Source organism: Oenanthe melanoleuca, chromosome 15 (assembly GCF_029582105.1).
Source record: "Oenanthe melanoleuca isolate GR-GAL-2019-014 chromosome 15, OMel1.0, whole genome shotgun sequence".
Classification (NCBI taxonomy): domain Eukaryota; kingdom Metazoa; phylum Chordata; class Aves; order Passeriformes; family Muscicapidae; genus Oenanthe; species Oenanthe melanoleuca.
In genome coordinates, this window is record NC_079349.1 from 1036182 (window position 1) to 1050259 (window position 14078).

The following is a 14078-nucleotide window of genomic DNA, read 5'->3' on the forward strand; positions in this document are numbered from 1 at the left end:
CTGCTTAACTGCAAGTGGATAGTTAAACCCTCCCTACAGAGCTCTCCTAACAAAACCACTCTGTGTGTGGGAGAGGCAAGCTCTGCCAGAGCACTTACAGAAAAGCAGGTAATTGAAGTTTTCCTACATTCAAACTCCATGCCTGTGCAATAAAAACCCGGCTCTAAAAGCGCCACAAAGCAGGGAAGTTTTGTGATGCCGTGCTGTCTGTCATGGCACAGAAACAGCCCTGCCAGAGCAGCAGCTCTGAGCCTGTGACAAACGGCACGGCAGACACGCTGAAAACTCAGTGACGGGGCTTTCAATCCTCCTCACAGAGAGCAAAACAAGCGATGAAAACGAGATATTTCAGTGGCTGTGAACAACCTGCATTGTGGATTCAGCCCACAGCCCAACACTCGTGTCACAACGCGCCCGGCCAGCCTCCTTACCTGAGGATGAACTGACCCACGGTGGAGTTGTTGGCGATGGTCACGTACACGTTCACCACCTCACCCTGCTTGACGGGCTTGGAGGGCAGCCACAGCACCACGTTGCCGTCCAGCCGCAGCTCTGCCAGCTGCGAGGCCTCCTGCCCGTGGTAGAGGCTGACAGAGCCGATCCTCTGCAGCTGGGACACGCCGTCATCCCCTCCATCCTTCCCGGGCCGGATGGCGTTTCCCTTCCGCGCGTCCTCGGCCGTGCACTCGCCCTTCTCATCCCCGGCCTGGATGGAGTAGTAGAGCTCCACGGGGCTGCCCTCCAGCTGCTCCAGCTGCTTCCTGCGGCCCGTGGGCGCGCTGGGCGGGCTGAACCAGGCGGGCAGCAGCTCCAGCTGTGCCACGCAGAGCCCCAGGTCCCCGCGCAGGCGGCAGCTGCCGCGCACCTGGCGCGTCTCGCGGAAGGCGAAGACGCGCAGGCAGGGCAGCCGCTCGGCGGGGCCGCGCTCGTCCCAGTCCCTGCCCGCCACGTGGAACAGCACCTGCACCCGCGGCTTGCTCAGGTAGATCTTGCTGCTCAGGATGGAGGCCTGCAGCTTCCAGTTGTAGGTGAACTGGCTGCTGGGGCCGAAGGGGCTGGAGGCCGGCAGGAGGTCCTGCGGCACCGGCTGCTCCACGGAGAAGGGGCCGTAGCTGGCGTTCAGCACCGGAGGTCTCCTGGCTTTGTAGGGGAAGAAGGATTCCACCCGGGACTGCAGGCTGGAGTTCCTCATGAAGTCCTGGTTGGCCTCCTTGAGGAAGAAGGAAACGTCGGCGTTGAAGAGCCGGTAGCTCACGGGGAGGTACGTCGGTAACGAAGAAAAGCGCTGATTGTTGTCCAGCACCCCTCGACACTCTGTCACTAGTGAAAGAAAAGCAGGGTCAGGCCAAGTCTGCTTATGGATTCAGAGCAACACTTAGCACAACTTCAGTGGAGCCACCTGCTAAGTGAGGGACCAGCAAAAATTATTGACAGGGTAGCTACATATTTATCTATAGATAATTCTTTTCCGCATTACATTTGCAAAAGAAAATAAAATGCAGCATGTCAGAAAAGCCCAATGACCAACAGCCCCCAGGGCTGCAAATCACAGCCCTGCAGGATCAAAGGGAGCTTCTCCTCTAGGGGCAAAGAAACTGCATTTCTAAGGGCTCTCACACACACACACAACATCATTCCACTCTCTGTCACATAACCTTGCTCTTGTATTACTGTTTCTGGCACTACAGTCCATATCTCTGTGGTAAAATACTGACAGTACCTCTATTTCCTACATTCTGTACATGCAGATGGGCATCACAATCAGAAGTATTTCAACAAGTCCTAATACACAAGCTGCACACAGAGAGGATCAGCACATGCTGGCCAATTTCAGGCTTCAGCTGAACATCAGATCCCTTTTGACCTACATGTTCTCCTGTTAAGATTAACAAGACATTGCTCAAAGGCAAAACGTATTTTCTAAATTAGGGTAGAGAAAAGTGGAGAAGAGTTAAAATACATCTTAATTATGTCATACACTCACAACCCCTCTTCTTAACTCACTGAAGGGATTGGCTGTAAGTTAAATGCATCTAGTGCTGGACTTCTTGAGTATTGAAAAAACAGAGCCTGCACTCAGTTCCAGTGTTCTCAGAAATCCCACCAGAACCAGGAGTTAAGGTCCTGTGTAGGTTCAGCTCTTTAAAGGATAAAGGTAACCAGAAGCACAGCAGAGAATGCACAGATTCACCTGGAGCCCAGGAACACCTGAGGATCCCCAAACACCCACAGAGACCCTGTCCCACCACCTTCCTCACAAAGAGCTGCAGCCTGGGGATTTCTGCAAACCACGTTTGCTGCCCTGGCATGTCTGGCTGCCGAGGTGCTAATTATGCAGTCAAATTTAATTAAATGTTTTCAAGTAATGAATAAAGAATCGATACCTGTCACGACACCAAATGGCTGCTGACACACACCCCCCTGCAGTGCTGTGGAGTGTGCAATGCAGAGTGCAGGGAAGGGAAAAGCTTTGCAAGGCAGGTGTGAGGTAATTAAGAAAAGAAGGAGACAAATGTAGAGGAGGGGGAAATCAGAACTCTCAAAGGACAGCAGCCATAAATTTGAAATAAGGAATTAAGATGTGTTCACTCATGTTTAATTCATGCACCACCACTGGGTGATAGGAGCTGTTCTCAAAACTGAGCAAACTGCCATGACTGGACAGAAAATTAAACAAAACAAAACAAGGTAAAAATAGGAAAAGAAGCAGTGAATTATCAGCACAACACCCTGAATTATCAGTAGAATCACATTTAAAACATAAAACATTGCTTTAGCTCACTGCTACAGCCCTGCAAGGCTCTGAGCCTTGGCACACATTTTAAATTTTCTGAAGATGTCACAAATGCCACCTCCTGAGCTGACTGATTTCCCTCACCTGAGCCTGTCAGGCTTCCTCCCCAAAGTGCTCTAACACTTCTAAAAGGAACACAAAAGATCCACTTGGACCATGGCCCTTTCAAGGGAAGAGGAAAACCTACAGATTTCTTTGGTCCAGCAGCAGAACAAAAATTTGGACCCCTGATGCAGGAGGTTCCTCTCCAAGCCCTTCAGCCAGCCTGGCTGGGATCTGCTCAGCTCCCTGCAGAAAGCAACCACTGACAACATATGTGACAGATGGAAACATTTTTAAATTAAAACACAAGAACTTCTTGGTGGCCACTCTGGCTACTGAACCTGACTTGGTGACTGATGAGAATTTCTTCCTTGGTACCCTGCTGCCGAGGCAGGAGCCCTGTGGTTAAGGGAACAGCACACAACCCCTGGTGAAGGAAAGCATGGGCTGGTTTAATCCCACAGACAAGAGCTTGCTGCAGTGCTTCCATCACCAGGGATGCTCCAGACACGGCCCCACTGCTCCTGGGGGAATCTCTGCCTTCAGCAGAGCCACACAAATCAGAAATAAACTCAGCAGGCTGCAGAGACAAGTGAAGTCCTGTGATTTCAAAGGGCTGTTGGTCAGGATCTAAGGCTGAGACTGTGCAGCTGCTTTTGGGCAATTCCCAGGACTCTTGCTGCAGCACATTATCCTCAGACAGACAGTGGGCTCGTTTCTGCAGCACTTCATTTATCCTGGCTTCATCACGTGCATGAGGCATGCAGGACGTGGCCCAATATTAAGAAAAACAGTCATGCAACTTCTGCCTTAACAAGCTGAACACAAACAGCAAAACCCATGTGGCCAGACTGACAGCAAAAAGAAAAAGAGGCTTCACTTCTTTTTGATTGCAGTCTGAAGATTTCCACCCACTTTCATACCATACATAATGGATTCCTATATTTCTATACTGAAGGCTGTACTTTAGACAATTTATTTAAGCACTTTAAGCCTTTTACTGATAAAACTGGTAGTTAAAATTGTCCATTTTATTTTTAGAATCCCAACACCATGCATCAGCAACTGCAGGCCATCACTTAAGGGATTTGTTCTATTCTCTTCATCTCTACCCAATAACTTTCACATCCTGGTATAATTAATTACCAACATTTCCAGAGAACATTTTTGTATGCTTGATCAACTCAGTTTCAAAGTTCTTTAATTTATCAGAGAATCTATTTAAACAAGATGCCATGGGTTTTCCTGAGTTTCACATCACAAGTTATTCTTTTAAATAACCATTAAGTGGTGTTTACTTTATCTACCTGAAAAACTCATTTTTAAAAAAGCAGCTCTGCATATCAATGCTTTCAGGTGCTCTGAAACAGATTTTTTTTGTATTTTAAAATGCTTTACACCTCTTTCCATCATCCAAGAGGAGTTACAGCTGCCCAGAGATGAAATCCTGCATGGAAGAGGTTAACAACTATCAAACAAAACCAGTATTAGCCAAGAACAAAAGTGAAGGCTTACAAGTAATTACTTCTTCTTTGTAACAGCCTGGTGACTTTTTAATCCTTCTTCTGGCATCATATGCCTCTGCAGCACTTCATCTGAACCCAAGCAGGCATCTGCTAAGCACATCACTGGCTCCAGTGTGGCAGAGCAGCTCAAATTCCTGCAACCCAGTGAACTCATTGGATGGGAAACAGCAACTTCTGAACTGTGTTATTATTATTTCTTGGATTCCAGCATAAGAGGAATTTTCTTTCAGGGGATTTCACATGGAGCTGGAGCCCTGGGTGCTGGATTCACTGGAACAGTCATAAAAGCTTAATATCTTGGAGTTGTTCTTTTATGAGGTTGGTTTGAAGTGACTTTCTTTTGGGCAGGGAATTAAGGGTTTAGCTCGTGGGTGGGAGATTACTGGCCCATGGCCATGGATCTTCAGTGCCTGATGTTTGCTGAGCCACTGAGCCCTCAAGGCAACCATCTGCCTGTGCCCTCAGCCAGAAACCTGTGAGCCAGAGAAGTCAGAGAGGGGCAGCAGACATCAGCCCATGCAAAGGAGTGATGAAGGAGCCTCCCCTGCACCTTGTCTGGCCCATCTTTCCTCCATTCCTGTAACTGAATGCTGCACTATATACTGATTTTAATTTTTGTTCCATTTCCATGCCAGCAGAGTTTTAAGAAACAAACCCTCTGATATTACTCACAGCACCTGAAATCCTGCAAAGGCTGTAAAAGATCATCCCTGTCCCTTCCATGGACACCCATTCCCACCTGCACCCAGATGAGCAAACATCCTCACACAAACCCTCCCTCACAAAATCCCCATCCTTGAATTCTGACTCCATCTTCCAGTACAAACCTGTGCTGCTCTTGCAGAGCAAATCACATATTACAGGAACTACAGATCAGGGAAAGAGTGCAAGTAGGGAAGATTCACTTCAATCAGCACAGATGTTTCCTTCACCACAAAATGTCAACAGCTCTGTTTGCTGGTTCATTTTCCCTTAATTTTCTGTGCCAGCAACACATTCAGTCACATTTAGTGACTTCACAGTGTACAAAATCTTTGCAGCAATATTTTGCTCAGAACTGAAGCTCAGCAAATACATTCACTTAGACCTCAGAATGACCTCAGCTGTACTCTCATCCCTCCAAGTTCCCTTTTCTTAGCATCCAGAAAAATGAAATTTTGCTGATGGAAAGGCTGAGTGGAATCTTAAACCAAACAAGCTCAAATTCAGGCTATGGAACAGATTTTGAACTGTGAGGTTGGTTAAACACTGCAACAAAGGGAGCAATGGCTCATCCTTGTCTTCACACCCAGGCTGGATCCTCCCCTGTAAGGCACATTTTCCTCAGCAGGAGTTACAGGGATAACTGCAACCTCATATCCCCTTCTGGCTTAAAAGCTCCAGCTGTGTGACCATTCCAAAAGCAGCTGGATGGCAGGGCAGCTGCTGAGCCACAGTTTCTGTTCCTCATGTGTGCCCACCAGATCTTCCCCATCCTCTGAGGGGCCAGAGACACTCCTGGACCAACTGCACACAGGCAATGTCAAGTGTCAAATGCTTATCATGAGCAATTTGTGAAGTGGAAAAATACACCTGGCAAAGAAATTCACAGAGCAAATATTTGAGGGAAGCTGCAGCCTATTCTCAAATATTCTGTGAGCACCTGGTGAGGACAATTTCATCAAACAAAACTAAAGCTAACAAAATTCATTTTAGCAGTTCTTTTTTGAATCCAGAATTCCCTAAAGTGAAAGCTGAAGCCCAAGGATAGGTTTGGACCTGCAGGGTTTGCACACTGACCTGGGATGGGATATTCCTATTCACATATATGGGAGCACAGAGTCTGGTAACCAACCAGACATATTTTAAGTACAGATATAGACACAGTCCTAGATCAGAGTTCAATTAAATCATATTGCAATAATTGTTGGGAGATATTATACTCAGTTACTGTGAACAAAATTCCTATTTTATTTCAGTGGGAAAGATTAACTTCATTCATTCAGTATATTGTTAAATGAAAAACTGCAGTAATATTCTATTAAATAGACTCCTCTCTCATTTTGACAGTATATCCTTAATGAATTTATCCTTTGTATATGACCAGAGATGAAATCTTCACTGAAGTTCTAGAGACAATGCTGGATTTAGTACAGAAGTGAACACTGGCCCCATTGTTCTGCAGCAGAGGCAGAACAGTGGCATTTCAGAGCTGTCAGGAACATGACAAGCACCTCAAGCAAGGACTGAACAAAGGTACAGCAGGAGCCTCTGCACTGCTTGAAAACACAAAAACAGGATGGTCACCCAAACCCAGTGATGGGAATTCAAGTGGATAAAGAATATTTCCAACAGAGCATGATTAGATGCTAGAGCTCATTGCAGGGAAGTCCCCCAGCATGAAAAGGGTGACCAGAATGCCAGAGCAGTGGCACTAACCACATGGAAAACTCCTTGCTTTAGTTGCATCAACTAGAAGCCAGGATTAGACCTCTGCATCCTAAAGCCTTATCCAACATCTGTCAGGTTGTTCCATTTTCCTCAGGATTACCAACACAACAGACACGTGTACAAACCACAAATAGCTGCTTGTGAGGCACAGCCTTTTCACCAACAGCAAAGAGAGGCTTTAAAGTCTAATTTGGAAACACAGAACTCCCAGAAAACAGCACATTAGAAATGCATTTCCAGCATTTTAGTAACAGCCTCCAATGTTTTTTGCAGCTCTGTACATCCCATCCTTTGGCTGCAAAATACCAAGATATCCTTTTATTGCAGGTCTATCTTCTCTCTGACCCTCTATTCACAGAGCAGTGTTAGTCAAAGGCTGCCTGACATTCAGGACTGAAATCTATAAATGGTTTTCTCAGACTGGTTGATGACCTTAAGAGTCTGTAAAACAACAGTGTACATGCAAAGGTCAGTGAAGATTTCCAGAATCACTCCCCCTCCCAGGGCTGACATCCCCAATTGTCTCTGCTGCCATCTGACCTATTTAAGTGAGTTTGCTGTGTGGCATCAAAGATAAATACCTGGACCTCGAATTTCCACTAATGAAAGCTTTTGTTAGGAGAAAAGGGCTGGAAAACTTCTATACAGACACTGTTCAGGTTTTGTGCTGGCCAGAGGCTGCAAATGTCAGTGTCCTGTGAGCAGCACAGGGTGGGCAAAATGTCACAGGCTGGCCTTTGCTGGCAGCCCTGCTCTCCCCATTGTGGCAAACTCCAGATCCTGCACCCACCCTTTGTGTCAGCACTGCAAGGACAAAGCAAGGAGCACTTCAACCATCCTGTCTGGGAGCTGCAGAGAGGAGGAGGATGTGGGACACCAGAGTTTATTGCCAGCTCCATCAAAAACATATGGTAGCCACAGGAAACCTCTGCAGCCCAGATTCTGGGGGGATGAAGTGAGAGAATCACTCAGGTTGATTGATTGGTGAGTCAAAACCACGTCGAGTTCATCACACAACAGACCAAGTAAAACATTGTCTGTCTGGGGGGTTTTCCTGCCCTTTGAAGCAGGCAAAAAATAACCCAGTGGCAGTCACAGAGTGAGGAAAAAGCAAATAATGTAGTCAGGATTTTCTACCTTAACCAGCACCTTCTCAGAGCCCTGGACTGTTCATCTTCCAGCTGAAGGAGCCTAATTTCCATGGCAGTAGAATTATGTGAAAAACACTTCTCTGCAGGGGATGTGGCAAATTTATCCTCACAGGATGGCTCAACAAAGCCTCCACAACATTTTAAAGTCTGGTCAGAATGCCATATAATGACCAAAATACACAAATATCACAGTCAGCTGGTTTGTTTGTTGTGTTTTTTTAAAGTACTCAAATGTCATAAAAATGGGAACATGCAAGATGTAAGTTACAAACTTGAACAAGTTCTGGCCTTGGCAATGAATCAATTCCTTGTCCTGTGTCTCCTTCTCTCGTTTTTAACAGCTCTGTGCTTTCCTCTGCTGTTTGAGTCTGTCAGATGCTGATAGGCACTCACTCCTCTGTTTAGACACTGAATTGCTTTGCACAGCTCCTTGTTTAAAGAGAGATTAGGGTCCTAGAGCCTGAATGGGGCAATTTGCTCAGCACTCTTCACTGCCACAAAAACCAACAAGAACCAAGAGTACCCAAGAGCTCAGGCCTGAAGCAGATGAAGCTTTCAGCTGCAAAAGTGTAGGAGGACACAGAGGACTCAATAAATCAATTACAATGTTTTTCTCCTTACATCCAGAAAGAAAAAAGAGAATATTTTTTCTTGTAAATAGGTACTAATTAAAAATAAAACCAGACAGCAGCACAACTTTATCTCTCATTGCCCCACACTGAGACTCCACTGGGCTCTGCATTCCACAGGAATATTAGTCAAAGAGGCAGGTACACCCTGGCAGTGAGCAATGAAAAAGGGATTTCTTACCATCAGATCTGAGCCAGGCTTTCCCTGGGGTCTGTAACAGCTCTCAGCACACACCTTGATATGTTCCTGACCTCAAGGCTGGCATTCCCTGGACTCTGCTGGGAACAAACCCCTTCAGAGCTCTCATCCCACACCACCAACAGCTGCAGTCATTTGCCACTGCTGGACAGGGAATTTGGGCAGTGCAGCTTCTCCCAGAGCTGAGCACAGCCAGCAGCAGGCACTGTGTGTGCAGCAGGTGAAAGCACCAAGGCAAGGACGGTGAGAGGGTGTAAGAGCCTCGCTGATGATGGATGGATCTTGGCAAGGCAAGGCAGCAAATGCTGCCAGGATCAGACTCCAGTCTGTCAGCTCCTCTGAGTGGGAACCAAGAGCCCCAACCTCCTCTGCCTGGCGTCTGCAGGAATCTGCACATTTGGTGCAAAACATCTAAATCGTGGAGAAAAAGGGACCCTGGAAACACTGACTTGGATCAGCATTAACTGGTAAATTCTCAGCTCAACATTTCACTCTCAGGAACTGGTATAAATCAATAAAGTTTCATGAAAGAGAAAAATCACAATGTGCTCTACCAGCCTTAAAAGTATTTTTAATTGCTTAAAAAAAAAAAAAAAAAAAAAAGTTTATTATTTATATGAAAATTTAATTTAAGAATAAAGCAGCCAATTATCCTTCTTTACTTTCTGCTCCTCTCCTCCGTGGAGGAATTTGGAACACTAACAGATGCAATGCACGCACATTTTTAATACCATGTATTAAATAGTTGCTTGTATGCAAACTATGACTTAAACCGTGCCAGAATATCCCAATATCCTGCCTACAACCCTGCTAATCATCTCCATTTCAAAAATGCAGCGAGGATTTATGAGAAGATTAATGAGAAATGAGGCTGAGGGGGTGGGGGACAGCCCTGCCCGTTCGGGAAATGAACTCAGTGTCACCTTTAACCTCCAAGCAATTCTTTGTCACAGAGCACAAAGCAGCTCATCATTCCACAGGAGCAGCAGGACAGAAACCAAGAGGAAATGTGTCTGGTTAAACACCTTCTTTCCCAGGGATTCATGGAGCACTGTCTCTGTGCTCCCAGCACCTCCAAGGGCTGTTTTTAAAGTGCCTTGGCTGCTGCTAAGAGAGCAAAGGCCACTGTGGGTTCTGGGGCGAGCAGCTACTCCCCAAAGCCCAAATTCTGGCTCTCAGTATCCTGTTGTGACTCCAAAGCTCTCCCTGGCAGGCTGGGTGCTGTTGGTGACCCCTGTAACTGAGGGGCAGAAGAAGGAGGGAAGGGGCTCCTCAAGCCCCTGCCCCCATTTCAGCCCTTCTGTCATCTCTTCTCCAGTTTACCTGCACCAGGAACAGGAGAGGGGCAAGAAATGAGAGAGCAGAGTGGCTGTGGTGCTGGCAGTGAGAAGGGGAAAGGCAAAGCTACAAAAGGATGAATGAGATCCAGAAGAGGGAATCTTCTAGGGGAACACAAGCAGACCTGACAGAATGCCAAATCACAGGGAGAAAATGCAGAAGAATGATGAGCACGTGGTTTTAATTCTGGTTTGAAGGCAGAGAAGATGACTGAGAAGTCACAAAAAGTCTCCTTTATTTGCTTTAATGTCTTGCCATAGCCTGCCCAGGAAAGGCCAAACCAAAACATTCCATCAGTGCCATAAGGAAGCAGAAGCCAATGGGACCAAGTTCTTTCCAAGATGAAGTTTATACAGAAGGAGTACATTCCAAAGCCAAAAATAAAGGCCTGCCTAAGATGAAGATGTGAACCTGATCCAGTTTATGTTGAAAGCACAGCAACAGTCTGGTGCAACTTCAGGGAGGGCATTAATGCCAGAGGCAAAGTTGGCCTGTGCAGCTCTGGAGGTACAACAGAGTAATTCTGTGTTTTCTGGAGTGGGTGGAAAGCAGAATCCCACCTTCCTGCTGCTTCCCAGTGTCCCTAAAGTCATTGGCAAAGACAAGTGACAATGATGGATGCCAGTTTGTTGTGCTGAGCACCACAAAACTGCACAGAGCAAATGACTTGCACCATCTTTTAAAGAGGTTGAATGTGTCGTGCTCCTAAAGTGCTGCTGTGCTCAACAATCACTGAGAGCTCCCTGCAAATCAATGCAATAGAGCCCTGCTGTATATTTTGCAAGCACTATTTTTATCCCTTCCTAATATAACTTCCAAACCTTCCTCCTCCCCCACGTCCCTGCCACAGATCCCTAATTCACACAGCTAAAAACACACAGTGCCTCCTGCAATTTTTTCCAACATGTGCAGTCCCAAACATTAAATTTAATTTCTTCCTTTCTTTGAAACTCATCTTCATTCAGCCTGGCTCCTGAGGGAAATTAATGAGGGCTCACTGAATATGTTTACATAAGAGCTCCTCCAAATTTATGTTATTAAGCATTAGGAGTGTTTTTATCTGCCCTCTAAGGGACGGATGTGTCTGGCCAGAGATGTCTCAATACAATGTCTGCTGTCCACTCACACCCTGCTGGCTCTGCAGCAGCCACAGCAGCTCTGGTGACAGAGCCTGGAGCAGCTGAATAAAAGCTGATTGCATCAGGAGTTCTGGGCTCCACTGGCAGAGAGGTGCTGGCACACCAGGCACACTCAGGGCTGAGGAGGCTGAAGAGCCTGTCCCCATTGTCACCTGGCTGTGACCCTGCCCAGGGCCAGGCAGGAGCTGTGACACTGCTGTGGTGACACAAACACTCATGAGTGATCCACACTGAGCCAAGCTGGAGCCCAGCTGCTCCTGCCCAGGCAGGGATGAGCCTGTCTCAGGAAAGTCTCTCTGCTGCAGGAATTCCATCACTGAGGTGAATTTTAGCTCCTGGACTCCACCACCACATCCTGGTCTGTGCAACTCAACACAGGCTTTGGAGTTAGAAAGAAATGCTTCTGCTCATTGACATCACAAAAAATAAATTATACAGGTCTTTGTGTAATGGCAATATTGTGTATCATCACAAGGAAACGTGCTGCATGCACAAGCACAGGTAAAACTGTGTTTGTGCACACACTCACAACCACAGCTCATTGCTGGAAATAAACTGTGTTTGTGCACACACTCACAACCACAGCTCATTGCTGGAAATAATCTGTTTGTGCACACACTCACAACCACAGCTCATTGCTGGAAATAAACTGTGTTTGTGCACACACTCACAACCACAGCTCATTTCTGGAAATAAACTGCAAATCCAGCTCCTGAACTGACCCTGACTGCTCACACCATGTCTGAGCCAGGCAAGAGCTGGATACCTTCTCCTGCTGTAACTTTCCTGGTGTCAGACATCTGGCTGCACTAAAGCCTGTGGTCTAGCACAGCTATGGGATGCAGACAATAGGATTTCAGCAATGATTAAAGGTGCCTGTGGCTTCTGGGCAGCAGGAACAAAGGAAACTCCTCTGCTGGCAGAGGGGCTCGATAAAATTCAGGCTGTCTCCACTCCTGCACTTGTGTCTCCTTCATTAGCTAACAAAGCAATGACTCCAGTTCATGAGAAGAAAAGGAAACTCTGACCATCCTGACCAGTTCCAAGGCCAGTCCTGCAGTTCCTGCTGGCTCCATGTCTCCCCAGGTAACCCTTGCCAGCTAAGGCAGTGGTACAAGAGCCATTACATCACCCACGCTCAGGAACCATAACTTTAACAGGGATCATTTTTCCTTCAATAGAGAAGTACAAAGCTAATGCCACCCTGAATTCCCAAAGTACTGCATTAACACTCTTGTCAGCTGTAGGGCTTTTGGACTGCTATATATTTCTTTTTTTCCCTTTATAAGTCTATTTAAACCTGTCTGCATTGGAGTTTGCTACAGCTGTTTAGCCAAGTATGAACTCCATTCATGGCCAGCTGTAATGGACGTCACAGGCTGGAGCCAAAGCAGGCAGTTGTGCCTGTTTGCTGCAGACTCATTCAAAAACCAAAGAGAACAAGAGCAGTTTTAGAGGTGCTGTAAATGCTGAGCTGCTTGCTCTGAAAACTAATGCAGAGTCTTGTTCTCTGTGCAGACAATGTGAGGGGGGTGTGGGAGGGAAGCCTTGTTTACACCAGGCTCCTCTGAGCTAACTTACATGGGATGTTTTACTTTAAAGGCAGCATCATGCATGGATTTAGAGGACAGAAGCAGCATCCTCTACCCTTGCAGGATGCAGAGCAGACTGTGGAGAGCTCCTGCCCTCTGGGCTGCGTGCTAAAGAGCAGAACACATCTCTTCTTGCTATAAATGCAAAGGGAGGACCTACAATATGGAGAAATCTTCAAAGGCCAGTCAGGTTTCCAGTCCAACAACCCTGCCAAGTGTTCCTTTAATCCTTTATTTACCAGTAAATCTGCCTCTCTGTTCAGCAGGCTTTTACTGGGATTGGGTTTCAGCCTGAAACCCAAAAGCTGTAAGCATATGCTCTGTAGCCCTAATGAGAAACTCAATCTATTAATGAGCAGACCTTCTCCACAGGACCAGGTCTTGGCAACATGAGTCAGTTCCTGAACTTTCACCTCCTGCTTGGCAGCAGCCCAGACTAACTCCACATCTCTCAGCTGGCTTACATTATCAGCTCATTATTAACATACATCAGGGCCAGATCTCTTTTACATGCACCCAGCAAACAGGAAACTACACAAGGGGAGGGCTCCTCATTTTTGTCTGACTCTGGAGCTCATAAAAATGACTAATTAGAACCAGCTCTAGCAGAGGCGCTCTGCAGATCACACATTCCCTCTGAACCTCAGTCCTGACTTGGGATAAACACCCTGGAATGCCATGGCAGCCCTTTCTGCAGTAACCAGCCACAGAACCCTGCAGCTCCTTGCCCCAAAGCTCTGTGAGGCAAGGCAGAGGTGTGCTGCTCTCCTTGCTGGGCAGTCAGGAGACAGAATTGGGATGGAATAAACGTGTCCAGCCCCCCCCAAAGCCATAGAGCAGAACTCCTGCAGCAGGAGAGCTGTGGGGACCCTGTGCAGCCCATTTCAAAGGCACTGCTGTGTGCCTGGGGTCTGCATGCTGGGCTCACAGAGCTGCTCTGAAGGGCTTGGAGCCCCAGCACTGTGCACAGCACTTTGGGAAAGCTGCCCAGGGCATCTCTCATGGAGCACAGGATTCTCTGGCACAGTGAGCGCTGTCCTCAATGGCACACCACTGTTTGGCATGCCTTGTCTCACTTTATTTCCCTCCTTACACGATCAGTATTTACTTTGCCTCCAGTCCCCTCTCCTCAGCTGTCACCCTTCAGCTCAGAAAACTCAGCAAACGAACCAACAAACAAAATTCCTCTTCCTCCAGATGCCTGGTTCAGACCCACTCCAGCCAGAGAGCAAACTGAA

The 14078-nt window shown here is 46.9% G+C and overlaps 1 protein-coding gene across 1 annotated transcript in view; it reads right to left on the reverse strand.

Annotated features, from left to right (window-relative positions):
• Positions 1-427: 427 nt before the first annotated feature.
• LOC130259850 (transmembrane protein 132C-like) overlaps positions 428-14078 on the reverse strand; it is a 50885-nt gene continuing 37234 nt past the window's right edge. Inside the window, exon 2 of the mRNA XM_056504605.1 lies at positions 428-1320. Within this exon, the coding sequence (XP_056360580.1) occupies positions 428-1320 (893 nt within the window). The remainder of the gene's footprint in view (positions 1321-14078) is intronic.